At 42.4% G+C, this 18,760-nt stretch overlaps 3 protein-coding genes across 7 annotated transcripts in view; 1 reads left to right on the top strand and 2 right to left on the bottom strand.

The window, feature by feature from the left end:
* Positions 1–5,860, top strand: part of sptan1 (spectrin alpha, non-erythrocytic 1) — a 35,730-nt gene extending 29,870 nt beyond the window's left edge. For 3 of the 4 annotated variants that reach the window (XM_046375568.1, XM_046375566.1, XM_046375565.1), the window contains 14 exons: positions 22–154; positions 262–360; positions 457–616; positions 1,527–1,603; positions 1,704–1,913; positions 2,043–2,339; positions 2,432–2,544; positions 3,067–3,084; positions 4,157–4,211; positions 4,446–4,642; positions 4,803–4,856; positions 4,948–5,094; positions 5,186–5,333; positions 5,414–5,860. In XM_046375568.1, coding sequence (XP_046231524.1) covers positions 22–154; positions 262–360; positions 457–616; positions 1,527–1,603; positions 1,704–1,913; positions 2,043–2,339; positions 2,432–2,544; positions 3,067–3,084; positions 4,157–4,211; positions 4,446–4,642; positions 4,803–4,856; positions 4,948–5,094; positions 5,186–5,333; positions 5,414–5,539 — 1,834 coding nt within the window. In that variant the 3' untranslated portion in view covers positions 5,540–5,860. The remainder of the gene's footprint in view (positions 1–21; positions 155–261; positions 361–456; positions 617–1,526; positions 1,604–1,703; positions 1,914–2,042; positions 2,340–2,431; positions 2,545–3,066; positions 3,085–4,156; positions 4,212–4,445; positions 4,643–4,802; positions 4,857–4,947; positions 5,095–5,185; positions 5,334–5,413) is intronic. The other variant, XM_046375567.1, reaches the window with a different exon arrangement.
* dync2i2 (dynein 2 intermediate chain 2) lies at positions 5,848–10,915 on the bottom strand. Of its 2 annotated transcripts, none has more exons than XM_046375572.1 (9): positions 10,388–10,915; positions 9,513–9,773; positions 8,930–9,039; positions 8,584–8,741; positions 7,648–7,757; positions 7,234–7,401; positions 6,840–7,072; positions 6,592–6,749; positions 5,848–6,223 (listed from the first exon to the last, which is right to left on the bottom strand). In XM_046375572.1, exons 1-9 carry the CDS (start codon positions 10,412–10,414, stop codon positions 5,985–5,987), a joined length of 1,464 nt encoding a protein of 487 aa, XP_046231528.1. In that variant the 5' UTR covers positions 10,415–10,915; the 3' UTR covers positions 5,848–5,984. The 2 variants fall into 2 exon arrangements, with proteins under 2 accessions (XP_046231528.1, XP_046231526.1); XM_046375570.1 differs by having other exon boundaries at positions 10,337–10,906.
* Positions 10,916–12,447: 1,532 nt separating this feature from the next.
* On the bottom strand, positions 12,448–18,408 carry LOC124051841 (protein SET-like). Its single transcript, XM_046375573.1, has 8 exons — positions 18,166–18,408; positions 16,142–16,199; positions 15,906–16,048; positions 15,654–15,757; positions 15,443–15,556; positions 15,118–15,288; positions 13,613–13,759; positions 12,448–13,442 (listed from the first exon to the last, which is right to left on the bottom strand). The coding sequence occupies exons 1-8, from the start codon at positions 18,233–18,235 to the stop codon at positions 13,422–13,424; spliced, it is 828 nt and encodes a 275-aa protein (XP_046231529.1). The 5' UTR covers positions 18,236–18,408; the 3' UTR covers positions 12,448–13,421.
* Between the last annotated feature and the right edge of the window lie 352 nt (positions 18,409–18,760).

Here is an 18,760-nt window from a genome sequence, read left to right as displayed (position 1 = left end):
TATATGCATGTTTGCTCTCAGGGGACAGAGGCTGGAGGAGTCGCTGGAGTACCAGCAGTTTGTGGCGAACGTGGAAGAGGAAGAAGCTTGGATTAATGAGAAGTTGAATCTAGTTGGCAGTGAGGACTATGGAGATACACTAGCTGCTGTGCAGGTCAGAGACAACACTTCATGCTACATAACATTTTATTATATTTATGTTTTTTTTAACCAGAAGAAAAGATTTTTACTAAGTGTCAAGGAAATATGTCTTTTCAATAGGGTTTGCTGAAAAAGCACGAAGCATTTGAGACAGACTTCACCGTGCACAGGGACAGAGTCAATGATGTGTGCGCTAATGGAGAAGAGCTCATCAAGAAGGTACCGGCTATATAGCATCAAGAGGATATAATCAATTATCCTACGTTGATTTGTGGAGCAGGACAGCAGATGATAATTTGTGTGCGTGTCCGACAGAATAACCATCACGTGGACAACATCAGCGCCAAGATGTCAGCTCTGCGAGGCAAAGTGTCTGAGCTGGAGAGGGCAGCTGCTCAGAGGAAGGCCAAGCTGGACGAGAACTCTGCCTTTTTGCAGTTCAACTGGAAGGCTGACGTGGTGGAGTCCTGGATTGGTACGAACACATCGGGACTTATGTTGTCCTCTTGCATAAGAGTTTCATTCCAAAACATTGATTTTTTTTTTTTTTTGCTGGAGGTACTAGGTGTGTCTCTCTGCAGAGACTAAAATCCTACCACTACATTGTATTCAGTCTAAAGAAAACCTAACTTATGTTTATATTTATATTTATGTTTCTGGAGAATGGTCCTGATTGATAATATCCGATGTTCAATCCAGGGACTTCTCAGCCATAGCTTAACGAAAGAAAATGCTGTTTATTGCTGCCAATTAGTGTCATGTTTAAAGGTTTGAAAATTGACTTGTTTTAGAGGGAGTTATGTACTCTGAAACTATTTCTCTATTTCTTGGTGAACAAGACCTTAATATATACACGGCATGGCAGTGGTGGTGCAGTTGTTAGCACTGTCGCCTCATAGCAAGAGGGTCCCAGGTTCGAATCCCGGTCTGGGCCCTTCTATGTGGAGTTTGCATGTTCTCCCTGTGCCTGCGTGGGTTTTCTCCGGGTTCTCCGGCTTCCTCCCACAATACCAAAAACATGCACATTAGGTTAACTGGATACTCTACATTGTGCCTTCGTGTGAGTGTGTGGTTGTGTGTCTTTGTGTGTTGGCTCTGTGATTGACTGGATAAGCGGTATAGGAAATGGATGGATGGATTTTAAGAGGTTCTTGTAGGCATTTTTTGCCTTTTTGATGGAGCCAGGCTAGTTGTCTCCCCCTCCTTCCAGTTTTTATGTAAAGCTAATACACAGACGTGAGCTTCTTAGAATGAAAGCAAATAAGTTAAACTATTGTGAACGCTTTTCCTTCTTTAATAGTTTAGGAAGCCTGACCTAAGTTGTTTGCATAGAGTTTGCCTTTGTTTCCATCATTTGTGAACCTGTGGATGTGTTTTTGGTTTAGGTGAGAAGGAGAACAGCCTGAAGACTGATGACTATGGCAGAGACCTGTCTTCTGTGCAGACTCTCCTCACCAAACAGGTATTCCATCCTCTCAAACAGTGTTCTACATTCCTTCTGTGCCATTTTACTCTTCCCTTCGACAGCATCTTTTTTTTTTTCCCCCTGTGTCTGTCTGCAGGAGACGTTTGATGCTGGTCTCCAGGCTTTCCAACAGGAGGGCATCACCAACATTACAGCTCTCAAGGACCAGCTGCTGGCAGCCAAACATGTCCAATCAAAAGCCATCGAAGCTCGTCATGCTGCCTTGATGAAGCGCTGGAACCAGTTGCTTTCCAACTCAGCTGCTCGCAAGAAGAAGCTTCTGGAGGCTCAAGAGCACTTCAGAAAGGTAAAGAGGCCACAAGAGCGTCCTGTGCTGAAGAGGTGGTCCACAAATCTTACATACAGCTGTGATATATCAGAAGCATTGATAAAAGTACTTGTTCTAAGGATTGTATTTTCTCCACACCCAACCCAGGTTGAGGACTTGTTCCTGACTTTTGCTAAGAAGGCGTCGGCTTTCAACAGCTGGTTTGAGAACGCAGAGGAGGATTTGACAGACCCGGTGAGGTGCAACTCTCTGGAGGAGATCCGGGCACTGCGCGAAGCCCACGAAGCCTTCCGCTCTTCGCTGAGCTCAGCTCAGGCTGACTTCAACCAGCTGGCCGAGCTAGACCAGCAGATCAAGAGCTACCAGGTGGTGTCCAACCCCTACACCTGGTTCACCATGGAGGCCTTGGAGGAGACCTGGAGGAACCTGCAGAAGATCATCAAGGTCTCCACATCCAGATATTATATAAACTTTCTCACACACACACACACACTCACTCTTCTTTACAGAAACAATAAGCTCTGTCTCCTGTGTAGGAGCGGGAGCTGGAGCTGCAGAAGGAGCAGAGGAGGCAGGAGGAAAACGACAAGTTGCGTCAGGAGTTTGCACAGCATGCCAACGCTTTCCACCAGTGGCTGCAGGAGACCAGGTAGAAGACGCGTTCTTCCAGCCGAGCCTTTCTAAAACCCGGGTTGGGGTTTCCACACATATATGCTCCTCTTTCACATAGTTAAATATCAGCATTTTCAACATTGGTGCTTGGCTTGTATGTTATGGTATGACATTTTAAAGATGAAAATGTCACTTCAGCTGCACACACACACACACACACATAATGTTTCAACTAACACGCTGCGGTTGACTCCGTAGGTTATGACACAGATATGTGAAGGCGCTCTCTGTGAAGTTTGTCACACTGAATACGTTCAGCGCAAAGCATGCTTGCTGGTCAAGTGTTTGCCGTCTTGTACAAATATCACATTCCAACAGATTGTCATTTTCAGTGCCAAGGCTTCAAACACATTGACCACTGTCCACACTGGTGTTAAGCTTGTTGTTTTCAGGGTTGTTGCCTCATGTTAACGTGTATTTGTCTCTCTCTCTCTCTCCATCCCTCCCCTCTGTTTCCTCCTCCTTCCTCGCTGGTGCTTGGGATTACTGTGCTAATCAGGACATATCTTCTGGATGGGTTAATATCTCCTTTTTTTTTCTTTTATATGTGTTTTATCTGATTCAATGTGTGTGGCTGTGAAAACCTGAGTGGGATGTGATGATGTAGATGTTATATTTTCTGAAATATTCCCTGTGTGTTTGCTCCAGTTTCTTGTCTGATGTTTAATCTCTGGTCCTTCCTCCTCCCTCATCCTCTCTTTGAATAGCATAGCCTATCGACGGGTTATCTGTGTCTATCAGTACCAAGTTGCTGATGATCTTTCTGGAAGGTCAACCTCTTTCAAGCCTTGCTGTTATTTCTTTTGCTGTCTCTGACCCACGCAGTGCTGTCAGGGCTGTGACCTCATGCACTCATGCAGTCTAAAAACACCATGTTGAAACTCCGGTGTGCTCCGTACCTTTCTGCTGTACTAACATTCACCCAGTCTTCAAGCTCATAGCACCAGGCATCAGTCAGCACTGCTCTCAGTGAACTGGCTGGTAACCACTTTGTTTACTGTTGTACCTCAGGGATGGAAACTGCATACTACTGACTTTCATTGTACAAGTTCACACATTCTAAACAGTACAAATACAGTACTTTTTAAGCAACTTTGAATGTTCTAGAGGAATTTGAGTCCATTGGGTCGTTGTGGTTTATTGTTCAGCATGTGTGCAGTGACTTCAGGGTGCACCATTCATCTTCTGTAACAGGAAACTGACTTTCACATTCATGAAGTACTAATGATGTGCTGCAGTTTCCAGTCCTGTGTGCAGTAGTCCTAGCTCTGCATGGTTTAGGTTACAAGTAGATTTTTGGCATGAATGCAGCTGCACTTTGTGGCAGTAAAGACACTGAAATAGGTCCTCCTCCAAATATAAAAACAATCATTTTATCCCAATAGCGATTATCCATGCTATATTCCCAAGAACCAGTTTATTTAGCACCTCTAAATACTTCATTTAATTACAGTTCACTAAGGTTTGTGTGGGAATACTGGATGTAGTGAATGCAAGTCTTCCTAATAACAGTGTGTGTCAGAGTGAGTGCAGTAGTTTCACCAGACTGTGCTGCTTCGTATCTAACATCATGTTCGTGTTTGTGTCAGGTCATGTATGGTGGAAGAGTCTGGTACCCTGGAGTCCCAACTGGAGGCCACCAAGGTAACTTAACTGTTGTAAATAATTAACACACACGCTAAAGATGAGCTTCAGTGTTACCGGTACCCAAATGCATTACAAGTAAGTCACTCTCAGTGGACAAGCAATCAAAGAGCAAGCTTGTTAGCTGTATCGTGAACTGGGGTATAAGGTGGACACAATGTGTCAGGTTTTGTTGATGAAGAGTGTGTGTGTGTGTGTGTGTGTGTGTGTGTGTGTGTGTGTGTGTGTGTGTAGCGTAAGCACCAGGAGATCCGGGCTATGCGCAGCCAGCTGAAGAAGATTGAGGACCTGGGTGCAGCTATGGAGGAAGCATTGATCTTAGACAACAAGTATACAGAGCACAGCACAGTGGGCCTGGCACAGCAGTGGGATCAGCTGGACCAACTGGGAATGAGGATGCAACACAACCTGGAGCAACAGATACAGGCCAGGTAGACGGCAACATGTCGCCAAATTAATCTGGATTTAAACACGCGTATGGACCACTCTTGGCAAACAAGACATACAAAACAATGGAAGGCTGTGAAACTTTTGAAGATGAGTAATCTGTTGATGCTGCTTTGTGCTTACGTTCCTCCTCTTTGCTTTCAGGAACACTACTGGAGTGACAGAGGAGGCTCTGAAGGAATTCAGCATGATGTTCAAGTGAGTGGCTTTGACCTGACGTCATTGTGACATGTTTCTTTGTCTGCTCTGACAAAGTCTCATCCTCATCCACACCTTTGTTGGTTTGCAGGCACTTCGACAAGGAGAAGTCTGGCCGTCTGAACCACCAGGAGTTCAAGTCATGTCTACGCTCGCTTGGCTACGACCTGCCCATGGTGGAAGAAGGCGAACCCGATCCTGAGTTTGAGGCCATACTCGACACTGTGGATCCCAACAGGTCTGTCGTGTATTTAGGAAAATAGTTTGGCAGGGGTGGTATTGTTCACTGTTGCAACAGTTGTTTGACTGTGAGGAATTTGTGTTTGCAGGGATGGCAATGTGTCATTGCAAGAGTACATGGCTTTCATGATCAGCCGCGAGACAGAGAACGTCAAGTCCAGTGAGGAGATAGAGAGCGCCTTCCGAGCCCTGAGCACCGAGAACAAACCCTACGTCACTAAAGAAGAGCTCTACCAGGTCAGATGTGTTCACTGCTCATTCTGTGGATTCAGTCACAGTGTCCAGTCTTCATCTAACCGTCCCCTTGTCCCTTTCAGAACCTGACCAAGGAGCAGGCAGACTACTGCCTTTCGCATATGAAGCCCTACCTCGACAGCAAGGGCCGCGAGCTGCCGTCAGCTTTCGACTTTGTCGAATTCACCCGCTCGCTCTTCGTGAACTGATCCCTTGCCCACCAGTGACCAATCGGGATGCGTTTCCCCCCCCACACACTTCAACACAAACACACAGCTGAAACTGCATGATTGTGAAACTAGGAATACTCACTGATAACAACTATCCGTACTATTTATCTCACTCTACTCTTTACTCTTTGTGCCTCCCATGATAGCATAGTGAACCTGTCTGCATTTGAATGTGATTGTTTTAGCTGTTTTAGCTTGTGCTTTCAATGAATTTAAGAACCCAATAGTAACAATAATGTTGTAACAACACCTTAACAACTGCAGTGTGCTTTAATAAACGCTACTGGTTAGAACTGGAAACCTCTACTGTTTTTATTTTATTTCCTCGATTTAATTAAAGTCTTGTAAAGTCTTTGAGATTGAAATATTTGACAACACAGTTCACATAAATCAGACATATAAAGTTGTCTTGGGCGAATATGTCTCATCCTGCCACCTGATTGGCTATCTGTTCCAGCTGGCTGCTTTCTCTGGGGTTCTGCTCAGTCAAATCCGTGCTCAGCTGCCAAACGTTGACCGTCCCGTCTGTCTTTCCCACTGCCAAGAGGTGAGGGTTCTGACAGTTGAAGGCCAAGCAAGTTGCAGCTTGGCCCGCAGCTCCCTGCTCGATGGTGGCTGCTGGCTTCAGGGACCTGCGACCCAGGTCGAAGATCTGCACCTCACCTTAGAGTGAGAGAGATGCACAGGGCAAGAGAGTGAACAAGGATACATTGTATCCTCACGTCATTATTTACACAATCCTACACACATGCTGTACTCTATTTCAGTATGAGAAGTAACAGAATAACATGTGGTCATCCATATTATAAAAGATGAGGATCATCCATGATGTCATCCTGAAGGTTTATCAACTGATGAGTGACCCTGGAGACTTACTGTGTGAGAGGTGCTGATACAACCCCAGTTTTATCAAAGAACTGGTCTACTTCCTGATCTAAATCTGACATGTAAACCCACAAATGTGGCGTGAAAACATGGCCTAACAGCTAATGAAATCTATCATTTTACAATTCTAAGTTCTCATGTTGTACCTTGTCCAGTGGCTGCAGCAAATACCAGCGGTCTGGTTGGAGACCACTGCACCTGAAACACGTAGGAGTCTGAAACCCTGAGAGAGAGCAGTGGGTTGGCCTGCAGCAGGGAGTGCAGGTGGGCCAGACCATCTGTGCCTGCAGTCACAAACAAGTTCCTGCAGACAAGTCAGAGCAAAGTCACTGATGAGTCACTTGTAAAACAGCTCCTCATCACTTCAGTCATGATCATGTGTTTGGTCGGTGACCTGTGGAAGGGGGAGCAGTGTATGGAGTGGACAGGGCCGCTGCGATGCCTGAAAGAAAAGACCGCCGGGGCTCTCGGCGTTACGCTCTGGCCTTCAGAGGGCGCTGCAGCTGGCATCTTAGAAGAGAAGGAGCATCTGAGCAGTAGGCCGCCCTCAGAGCCCACCAAGAAGGTGTCGGAGTCCCAGGGAGACAGAGCCAGGGAGGTGACTCCCACAGTGCTGCTGCCTCGGGCCTATGGGTGACACAAAACTGCACGTGTTTCTCACTCTGTCCTAAACTGCAGCACACAGGAGAAGTTTGGGATTTGCAATTCGGGGTGTAACATACAAATACACTTAAGTGTTCTAATGTTTTCTTTTGTGATACTCTATCGACTTCACACCCGAGGCTCACCTTGAAGCTACTGCCACTGTGGGGAACCTGCTGTCGTACCAAGGCGTAGGCAGCATTCAGGACAAGCCTGTCCTGGTCCGAGTCCACCGTCCACATCAGCACCCTTCCTCCTGAACAGGCACTCAGCACCCCAAATTCTCCTTTTTTACGCAGGGGCACCCAGACAACCTGCACACAGACAGCTGAATTGTTGCAGTCATGTTCTTCATCTTCTCCACTGCAGAGACTCCACAGTAACAAATCAAGATAATAATCAGACTGGACTGAAGCTGAAGTTCCATTTTTTTTTCTGCCTAAAGCATCTCAAAATGAAGTGCATCGCTGCAAACCAAACCTCTCCACTGGCACCAAATAAGATATCACGTTTCAACAGAACAGTTCAATCAGAAAACCAAAGATATTAGCTGGACTCACCCGATAAACAGGCTCTCTGTGACTGTCTGCTGACATCCCTGTTTGAACCAGCATAGGGTCCTGTGTCCGACTGCTGTCCCAGACCACCACCTCTCCACTGTACAGACCACCTGTAGCAACAGCAGCACACACATACATGCTTTACACTGGTTTACAGTGGTGAGAAAATAACCCCTGATGTAGTCATCGGGGGTCATCACGGCTTGGACTAAAAGACTACAGATTTATAGCAGAAAGTCTGTGATACAATTGGAGATACAGATTTTGAAAGATGTGCATTTACCAGACAGGAACCGTTTCATGAAAGTCTTACATCTTAATAACGTCCAAGACATAATGACCCACAATCCATCTATTTCAACATTCCAGACAGAGCAACACACACACACACACACACGGTGAACCTATATAACCTGATTATTGATCAAATATATTTAAACAGGTCCTGCTACTGTTGGGGAACAGCATCTAATGATACTGGAGAAAAGTATCCTTGTCACAAGGTTATTTATCTGGCGTAAAGGGTAAACCACCTTGAAATCATGAAAGAAGAAAGTTTGAAACTTTTTCCAATTCCTACCATTCTGCTGACACTGTGTGGATTCGGCATTAGCTATCGACTGTGGGAAATTATATGCAAAGTATGGAATAAGAGGAATAGCACCATGAAACAGATGAAGTCTCTTTTGTATCCCTCTAGAGCCTGGCTCAGATTACAGCATGTTTACATCTGGTCTCAGCTGCGTCAGAACATCTAGTAATGTGAAGTGCTGACAAATAAAGTCTTCTCTTTCCTTCAGGTCACCAGCAGAACAATATATTTTAGTACTTTTGGAAACCTAACATCCATATGCAAAAATCTGTATCTGAGTTGACCAGGTTTGTAAGCTTGCAAATAATCAGTTATGAAAGTAAAAGCACAAACTGGCAGCATACCTGCGATGAGGGCCGGCTGGCTGGGGTGACAGCACAGAGCGGTGACTGCAGTGGGAACATCTATGATCAGATCAGCCTGTTTGGGGTTCAGGCCTCGACGGTTCAGGTTCCACGTACAAACATATGACCTCTCAGTGCTCCAGTCTCCACCGTCGATCCTGCACACCAAAAATACACGCTCACACGGGCTCTGAGCCGCAGCTTCTACCACACCTTCTTCTTAGTCTTTTCAGTTATTTTAAAAAAACAAGAGACTAAAGAGAGGTGAGAACATTCAGCACCTCCTTAGTACGGTAGGTTTGTTTCCATAAAACACATGCATGCACCAGGTGAAACACTTACATACCGACCATAGGCACAGGCAATAACTGAGCCTGTACAACTCCAGGACACAGCAGTTACATGAAGACCTCGCTCTAGAGCGCTGGGATGTTGAAAACAATGGAGGCATGAAACCTGCAAACATGGAACTGTGTCACATAAAATTTCAATTCAATTTCACTTTATTTATATAGCATCTTATACAATCAAAATTGTCCCTAGATGCTTTACAAAGACCCTGAGCCTGAACCCCCGAGCAAGCAGACAGTGGCAAGGAAAAACTCCCTTTTAACAGGAAGAAACCTTGAGCAGGACCCGGCTCACAAGGGAGAACCATCCTGCTGATAGTTGGCCGGGTGAAGGGGGGGAAGAAGAGGTAGACACGACAGAGAGGATGAAAGAGAGAGAGAGAGAGAGAGAGAGAGAGAGAGAGAGAGATACATGCAATAAACATCATAAAAAGAAAAGAATTCTCCATGATGGTAGATCAACCCCATCATCATCAGGAACATCTACAGATACAACAGATTCTCCTCCGGCTTACAAAATGTCACCTGACTAAGAAATCAGGAAACACCACTTTTGTTTGATTTATTGTTCCTGCTTACCAGATTACTGTGGTCTTCCCAGTTCACCTGGAACCCATCAAAGGCATGACTCCTGGCATTTCTGACCAGCTGTCTGATGACCGTGTCCTCAACCCTCTGCAGGAAGTCCTTCAAGCCAGGTGGCTCCGGCTCGCTGTGGCTTTGCTGCAAGAGCTGCTCCGTGGCTGGGCTCTGTGGCTCCGTCTGGGTACCGCTGATGGCAGCCAACACGGTCTGCACCTCTGCCTCAGCTCTGTGCACCGCTTTGGTCTGACAGCTTTTCTGAAATATCAGCAAATAAAAGCCTTTCTACTAAGGGATGCACATCTGTTATGCAGTAATTGTAATCACAATTAATCAGACTTTATCAGGTGCAATACTATCTGTGGAGGTTCTCAGTCATCCAGGTCACATTTACTTGTGAAGATATTTTCACAAGTCCAGACGCCTTGCTTTAACTCTTTTGAGCAGGTGCAATACTGTTGCTTTGTGTTGAGATGGTGACATATTTAATTGGGACATTGTTTTTGAGTATTAATTAAGTCGAATTACTGACTTCAATATCTAAAATTCCACTGACGTCGCTATAAAGTTACCAGTTGTTCTTTCAACAACACCCCTGTTGTTTTCTGCAGTGTTAAGTCACTTAATATCGTTTGATCTCTCTGCAACAGTGGTTATTACAATTGGGAGCAACACCTGAACGTTACACGTGTCATGTAGCCAACTGTTTTAATGTTAGGTTCAATACTGTCTCTGCAAGACATGAATTGTTTTAGCAGCTATTCGCAATAAGTACACTGTGGTTCAACAGAGGACTTGAGGAGCCAAAGTTGACAACATACCGACTCCTGCACCGACTGCTGAGATTTCCTCCACAGAGACTGGATACTCACTGAGTCCAGGGTTTCGTCACTAAACATGCTAACATTAATAGAGGTGGTTTACTCGAGCTAAAGAAAATTTAAATAAGTAAGTAAAACTATTGTAATTAACGTAAAGTGCCTTCTGACAGAATGGTAGCTAGCTAGCTTGACGCTTTTCACATAGCTAGCTGCTGTACCAGCTAGCATCTGTTGCCATTAAGCTAGCGTTACCTTGGTAACGGAGAAAATGTCCTTAGGCACTTCCGCTGTTTTCCAAAATAAACGTACTAGCTATTCATTCAGTAGTATTTTGATGTGGACCCGTTGATGTATTATCATTAGAATTAAACACAACAAGCAAAGTTAACAATCACATGATTATCTTTTTCCATGATGTTTTACTTTGTGGTATACTGCAATAATAACAGTGAAATATATTGTGTACGCATCTGTAGGCTATTTCCTTTAAGGGATGTTTCTTTTCCTAAGATAGCAAAGAAATGAGCCACCCTACTCTGCCTCTGATTGGCGTACGTGGGTGTTCTTAACTAATCCTGACCAAATATCACTTCTCATGCCTAAATTTAACCAACCCAACAAACGAAAGCAATGGATGCTAGCGAATCAGAGGTGGAGTAGGGCGGCCATTCTTTCTCCATCCTCGAAAAATAAAATGGGCTTCCTGTAAAGGCATTTCTTTGCTACTTCGTGTTTCCTGAAGTCAAACATGTGAAAAGCTTATTAACTAATATTTCCTCAAGTTAGGCCTGCATAGACACAAAAGCCAAGAATAAAGTCCACCGGAGTACTGGAGTCCCCTTTCTTGTCACACTGCTGCCAATTCATACTTTTGGTGTTAAACATCCGCTTTCAGAGACTCACACTGACCAAACAAGTATCGAATGTGGGCTCCTTTTGTTTTCTTCATTAAATAGCTCATCACAAAGCAGTGCTATGGTACTGTCTCCATATTGATAGGCACATTAAATCAGCTGTTCGAGGGTGATATGCTGTTTACATGCAATAAGTAATGGCTGTTGGCATCATACTGGAAACACTAGCCCCACCTCGCTGTACAAAGTGTCCCACTGATGATTACCCTGCAAGTGAAGTCTGGGCTTATTCTTCCCATTACTGTTGGGTTTTAACTGGGCTTTATGCAGTAAAACAATTGGATTTTTTAAACTCACTTTAGGGCAGATTAATTTTTCGCTGAGATATTTTCATCCCTCTTATTAAACACCAAAGTAGACCAAGCGAGATCTTGTTTTGCGTTCTTTACGCCCATGTATTGCCTGCCACCTATTGGTGAGAAAACTACATTACATACTTGAGTCATTTTTCCATATTCTCTATCATGCACTGTCGCCTAAGTCGATTATCTTGTGCAGCTTATCTACTTGCAACACATTCATACTCACCCGCACAGCGTGTTTCTATTAACAGACAAGTCATGGTGTGTTGTTCAGCCTAATGCAACCCACTTATGTATGCCCTCTCATATTGTTCAGTTGTTGCTGAGGCCAAACTGGAGCAAAAGTGGTCCCAAATTGGCCTAACAGCATATTAACACAAAAATAATGATATATATATAAAAAAAATCAACATGTGCAATATTTATTTAAAACCTGAGTCAGCCCAGACTGTTTGTTTAAAACCAACTGACAACAAAGTGTAGGGTATTTAACAATGGGATGCATATAAACAGTAACAATTGAAAAGGTCACATTAGAGAGCCAGAGGCACCCATGAAATTTTATACAACAAACGTTAACATAATCAGAACATTAGCATCCACTGAACCTAGAGCAACATGTCCAGTCTGACTGTAACTCTAACCCTATTAGCAACAACCTGGACTACTGGGACTGTTTGGTTTACCCAAAAGCCATATTTTAAGTCGTCTGAGAAAGAAAGTAGCGCCAATTATCTACAAATGCATCCATCTGTTCTGTCGTATCTGTCATGTATATAAATACATTCACATTACTTTCAGACTGGCATAATGGTAGTAAGCATGTAAAACCAAACATGGTGTGGGTCTAATCAAACAGCTGTAATGCCCGAATGTGATCGAACTAGTCCAAACATCATGTATACATTTATTTATTGTAACAAAGCAACTGGTACACTTAATTTAATGTGACAGGTTTCCAGCGGAACAGGAGAAACACTGCAGACTCCAGAGGACTCTACAGAAATCTTTTACTCTCCCATTTCAAAATGTTAAGCCAAGCTCGAAATTAGATTTTTAGATTTTTTTTTTTTTTTTTTATAAAAAATGTACATTTCAAACTTTGTTGTGGGTGCCTGAAAAACAAGATAATGAAAATTTCTTGAATAGACGTCCAGAGTTGCTGTCAAAGCCCCGCTGCCCCACCACACCTCCCCATTAAACTGTGTACAATTAACGACTGTCTTACCAAGATACATTTATATCCCAAAAACATTTACAATGGTTGAAAGGACGAGCTGGTGCTTTCAATCAGTTCCATTAGTACAATAAGTCACAAAGGAAAATGCAACTTCTAATAAGCCTTAGTACCCCCACCACTGGATATATTATAATGTACATTTATATATATAAAAGTGGCTAAGGATGCTATGATTAACTTATCACTGCACCATGGCTTATTTTTATTGAACTCACAACTTCAACAGAAACTGTCATATTTTACATACAAATTGCTATTGTACGTATTTTAAATCTACGTAGGATGACGTGCAGAATGCTACAAATTTTTTTTTTATTCTTTTGCATGTCTTTGGGAGATGTAGAGAAACAATGACAGGTGAGACTTCAAGAAAACGACACCCCACCCCACCGCACCCAATATAGACCTGCTGTGTATGGAGCTGGTCTTTAGAAATGGCATTATGGACAAGCCGTGGCTGCAGAGGAAGAGGACGGACACGCTGACGACATACAAGAATTTTTCTTTCTCGCTCTCTTTTTTTCTTTTAAACCCCCCCCACAAAAAAAAACAAAAAAGAAAAAAGTTTTGCTCCCATGGGTTGAAGGATGATCAGAGGGAGGACTGGGAAAAGGTGTTGGCTCAAATGTTTAATCATCCTCTCCATCATCCTGAAAGAAAAAAAAAAAGAATGATTACACTGGAGACCATTTGAGCGAGCCATCGTTTGAGTTACTGATAAACATGTTAATACAGGACAGGAAATTTCTTCACTCGGTTTGTCATCAATTATAACACTCCAGAGTTGCCAGTCCAAGTGTGGATTTTACAGGATTCTCACCTCTCCGTCTTCTCCTTCTCCGTCTCCATCCTCGTCTTCATCTTCGCCTTCACCTTCCTCTTCTTCACCCTCATCAATATCTTCCAGACCCTCTTCTTCATCATCATCCTCATCACCGTCACCTTCTTCATCCTCCATGTCAGGGACCTTGGGAACATCGAGACATGAAGTAGGAACAAAACCCCTAAGCCACTTTTTTTTCTGCTGAGAATCAATTTAAATAGATATTTAGTATGGTTATTGATCATCTCAGGTCCAATTCTTGACATTTTAGCGCAGAGTATTTGAATTGCAATTGAATTCTCTCCTGTACTGAAATGTAACACTGCTGTTTAGAAGTCTGATCCTCACGTTATTTTGAAACCTCCAAGATTGGTACAGCAATAGGCTCAACCCTTCACAACAGAGCTAGACCAACACAAGATTACAAGGATGATACCAGTATCGGTATCACAGATCACCTCAACAGAGAAGACAGATGCTCATCTCTAAATCAACCATTTTATGTTGATTCTTCAGATTTGTTTGTGATCATGATATGTAATGAGTGGACATTTTTACAGTTTTTAAAATCAGTTTGTCAGTTGATGGACACATGTAAATAGAATCATTGTTTTTATATTACTTCAAACATAAATACCTTACTAATCATACATACATACAGAGAATACCAGTCGGGCACTACACTGTCACACTGAACAGGTGTTCAAACAATAGGATAGGAAACAATAGGACAATAGGAAGATCAGCCCCAGTATCTTGAAATTCTTTGCTTAATGCATTATACATATGACATAACAACTGGGCCATCTCCTAGACAACCAAGCAAACTTTTAGAGTTCTGATATGTGAAAGTTTCTGAACAGTGTTCAAGTTAAAAACAATGTGAGCATTTTATATTATCTCAAATGAATGCACTCATACAGCGTGTCTGAAGGGCCAGTAATCAGCCAAGTATAGCATTTCCCTGACACTAAAATAATGATGCTTTCAGACTCGAGCCCTGCATCTTTTGTCCAACCAACGGCCTAAAAGCCAAAGACTCTTTACATGAAAGAAGCTGGGAAAAAGAAGATGTTTGACATTTTTACTTGAAAAATGACTGAAACAATAAATAGATTATCAAAATATTTGGGAACTGTTTTTACGTCAACAACTTCAAATGATTTAAAATCAACCAATCATGCCTGCTCTACCTGCACTGGTCAATTAAATATAATAAATATACATTTTCAACATTTCAGGTGTAACTTAACTTCACTGTAATATCTAACAATCATCACTATAAAATATAAAATGTGGTAATTTTCCAGAGGTGTAAAATCCTGTCTGCTAAGGCCTCAAACTCATAGACCTGCTTTAATGATTGCATTTATCATGTTACCAGCACCACAAGCAGCACATTCACACCAGCAAAGTGCCTGGTGTTCCTTTATCGTAGGGCTGTTTTCTGTCTAAACACTCTTAAGGCAAAAAGAAAACATGGTGGAGGGTCGTATGCCTACCAAGTAGTATTGCAGTGGGTTAGGCCAGATATCGTCCTTGATGACTTCTCCCAGCTCGTCAGCTCCTGCATCTGAGTGGTCAGTGAACCAGGTGAAGAAACTCTCAGGCTCCTCGTGCTGCCTTTTCTTGCCAGCTTTGTTTGGCGTCTGGCCTGTGCGCTTTGTCAGGTCCTGGGGTGAAAAAGATATGACAGAAGGTTGCGAAGTGAAACCCCAATACTGAGTCAACAACAGAGGCTGAAATAATAGTAGTATAGTGCAATGGAAAATGTAGCACTAAAGTGAGATATAGTGTAGTAATTAACAAAAGAAAACGCAAACTGACCTTTCCAGCTTTCCATTTGATTTCAGTTGATTTGGAAACAGGATCTCCGCTCTCGTTTACATTAAACTCTTTGGAGAGGGCTTTGTTCTCAAAGTATGGATTCTCATCAAAATACTACAGAAAAAAGAAACACCTCATTGTCACATCTGGATCACTACATGGTATGGCATTCAGAATGTACAAGTACAAAATGAACCTGACAACTACTCACAAAATCTATTCTATATCCAGACTTGATGTCCTCGAACTCAGTGACCTCCACCCTTGACAAGTAATGAAGTGCTTCCTCGTCCTCTTCCCCCAGAAGAGCTGAAACTACAGGACACAAAGGCCAAGCAGACACCTTTTGATCAGACCATTTTCTGTATGTTTATGACAAATACTCAAACAATTAAAACTAAAGTAGTTGTAAATATTGGGTATTAGCACCACTGATAATCAGAGCAAAAATATAAAAGTTTACCTTGTGGATGGTTGACGAATGTTGTGACCCAGAAGTTGGGGATTTTTGCTATGAGTTCTGATCGCTTCTGGAAGAATGGCTGGCGCAATTTGTTGTACTTCTGCTCTACTTTTAAAATTTCTTCACTTGCCTGTTCATTCAGTCTGCATACAAAGAGGACAAAAAAAAACATGTCAATAAGAAGACTTTATCCATGCACCCATCTTTCATTGCTCACAAACAAGTTACAACCTCACCTGTCAATTTCATTCTGTACTTCGTCAATGTGTTCAATTGCTTCCTGTTGCTCTTTTTCTGAAAATAAAAAAGAAAGAAAACATTAACAGAGAATTTTGCAATAAAAAGACACTGTGAACAACAATAAATACAAGCCAACCTAAAGGCCAGGACACACTGTACATGTTAAACTAAGTACAGTATTTCAGATAACTAAAAATAATAATAATAAAAAAATACATAAAATCATTGTGAATGTCATTATAATATAATATCAAGAGGCCAAAACATTTCTGTGGCACGCTGTATTGTTACATGAATTCAGAGTAGTCCATCTGCTGTCATGCAGGACCTATTGTTTTTTTATTTTTGTTTATGGATATTACAGTTTTTACAACAAGTATGATAGGACTTTCACAACTGTTACATTTTGTAGTTATGTAATTAAGATCACTGCACATGCTGGATGTCAAAACATTTTTACACTGTCAAACATCCACCTCAGTCTACATCACAAATCTTTAAATACAAATATAAGTAATGCTCGTAACAAATACTGTTTAAAATGTTAATTAAAACGATTAAAGAAATGTAAGTTATCTATTTTTTTTAATGATTAGAAATTGATATTCAGTGTGCCTGAAACATCCTGCCTCAGCTGAGGGTACAGGGCCTGGCAGCAAAACACAAAAAGAAGTTAAAGTCTTGTTAATTCATATAGACTGAAAGTAGCTGTTATTAGCTACATGTAAACAAAATTATTCGTCGGGTATAACCGCGACTTCTTCCAAAAATAAAAGGACAGTTTGCTGAAACTTTAGCCGTGCATCCATCCGCAACCCAGAGCAACTTCATACAACCATCAGCTTAAGTTAACAAACATTAACTTTTCATGATTACGCGATTAAAAATGTTATTAAAAATAAGAAAGTAGAAGCATTGGGATTATTGGACTATTTAGGTCACTGGTCTCACATACAAGACATTTGCAGCATCTGCTTCTGACTACATACGACCATGATTTGATCAGTTTAAAAAGTATTCTCCTAATTTAAACGTAGCAAAAAAAAAAGCTCGATGTTATAGCCACGCGAACTCGATTCTAGGTCATTTGTCATGCACTACATACATGGTGTTAAATAACGTGGGATGCCGCCACGAGAGGTGCGTCTGGTTGGAGTTCGTGTTAGTGAGTGCGTGTGTGGGGGTGGTGGAGGGAGGCAGGGAGGGGGGGCCATAACAGACAGACCCTCTGCCTCCTGCAGTCTGGAGCTTCCTGTTGCTGCTAAAGGCGGCGTGGTTTGAACGGGAGGCTTAACGACGTCTCGCTGGAAAATGCTCTCTGCTTCACATAGACATTAACATGCTGCGAGGTCCATCAAAGCGTCTTTACGCATGTTCAACACATACTACCATTCATAACGCTACTTCACAGCGAAATTTTAGTAATCAAAACGAGTAAAACGCGATTGTTTACATTTTGCTCAGCTAGTAACGCACACGCAGAAGCCGAGCTCGAAAGCATGCTTATGTTAAACTCAACAGCTAGCTAATGTTATCAGTGCTCGGCCTATCTTGACTGATGGGAAATGGGATACAGTGAATGTTGCACTTGCTAATAACGTGGAGTAACAATCGCTCGTGTTGTTCCAGCCGCAAACGTGTATGAGGAAACACGCGGCTGCATGCGGTTTCATTAATAACATACCTTCCAAAGTGTCTGCATGAATAATAACGTTTAGTGCAGCTTATGCAATGCAAATACCGGCCTCCTACATGAGAACTAGTAGCTAATGTAAGCTAATGGCTAGCTAACCTCTCACGCTGGCTAAATTGTTAGCATGCTAATACATTGCGTGTTTTACCAGTTCTGTACAACAACGTTTCACCTCGGTGCTTATATGAAAGCAAACTTAGCTGTTCATTTGTAAACATATATCATTCTAACTCGACACTATTCAGCAGACTACACTGAAAATAACAAAATGACGAAAAACAAATGAAAATGGCGTTGTACAGGATAACCGCCATTCCTTAACGTTACCAGAGGTCTCGTCCGCTCCGTCATGATTTGAATTCTCCTTCCTACTGACTTTCGCCGATGAGGCCGACATGCTTATCGTTTGCCGTGACACTTTTGACCAGATGTATTCCCTGCGCGGTTTAGAACTCTTCTCTGGAGGATAAAAGTTACTTCCACCTTACACAGACTGCGTGTCTTCAAGCCTACGATAAGGAGGACTGAGCGCAGCTTCGCACGCTTGTTTCTCTCTGTGGCACTGACTCTCGGTTGGTGAACTTATTTATGGTGCTCTACTGCCTCCAGCTGGTTGGAGTACAATACTGCAACCTAGGTCTACATAAAATACAATACAGATCTGTGTCAGTGTCAGCTTGAGCAAACGAAATGTTCTGATAACCATTTCCAAGCATTGAATTACAAAGTCACTATTTCCAAACAACTTTAGTTCATTCATCCCTTCTCTACAATCGCTACAATCATTACTGATAATCGCTGTCATTATCAATAATGATATGGTAGCCTACTTATAAAGTACAATACTTTCAAAACTACACTAATATGTGTCGAAGCTGTGCCCATTACACTGTATTCCTTTTGTAAAACTTATACTAGCTGA

Source organism: Scatophagus argus, chromosome 20 (assembly GCF_020382885.2).
Source record: "Scatophagus argus isolate fScaArg1 chromosome 20, fScaArg1.pri, whole genome shotgun sequence".
Classification (NCBI taxonomy): Eukaryota; Metazoa; Chordata; class Actinopteri; family Scatophagidae; genus Scatophagus; species Scatophagus argus.
Note: the sequence above shows the minus strand (reverse complement) of the source record. Positions and strands in the feature narration are given on the sequence as shown.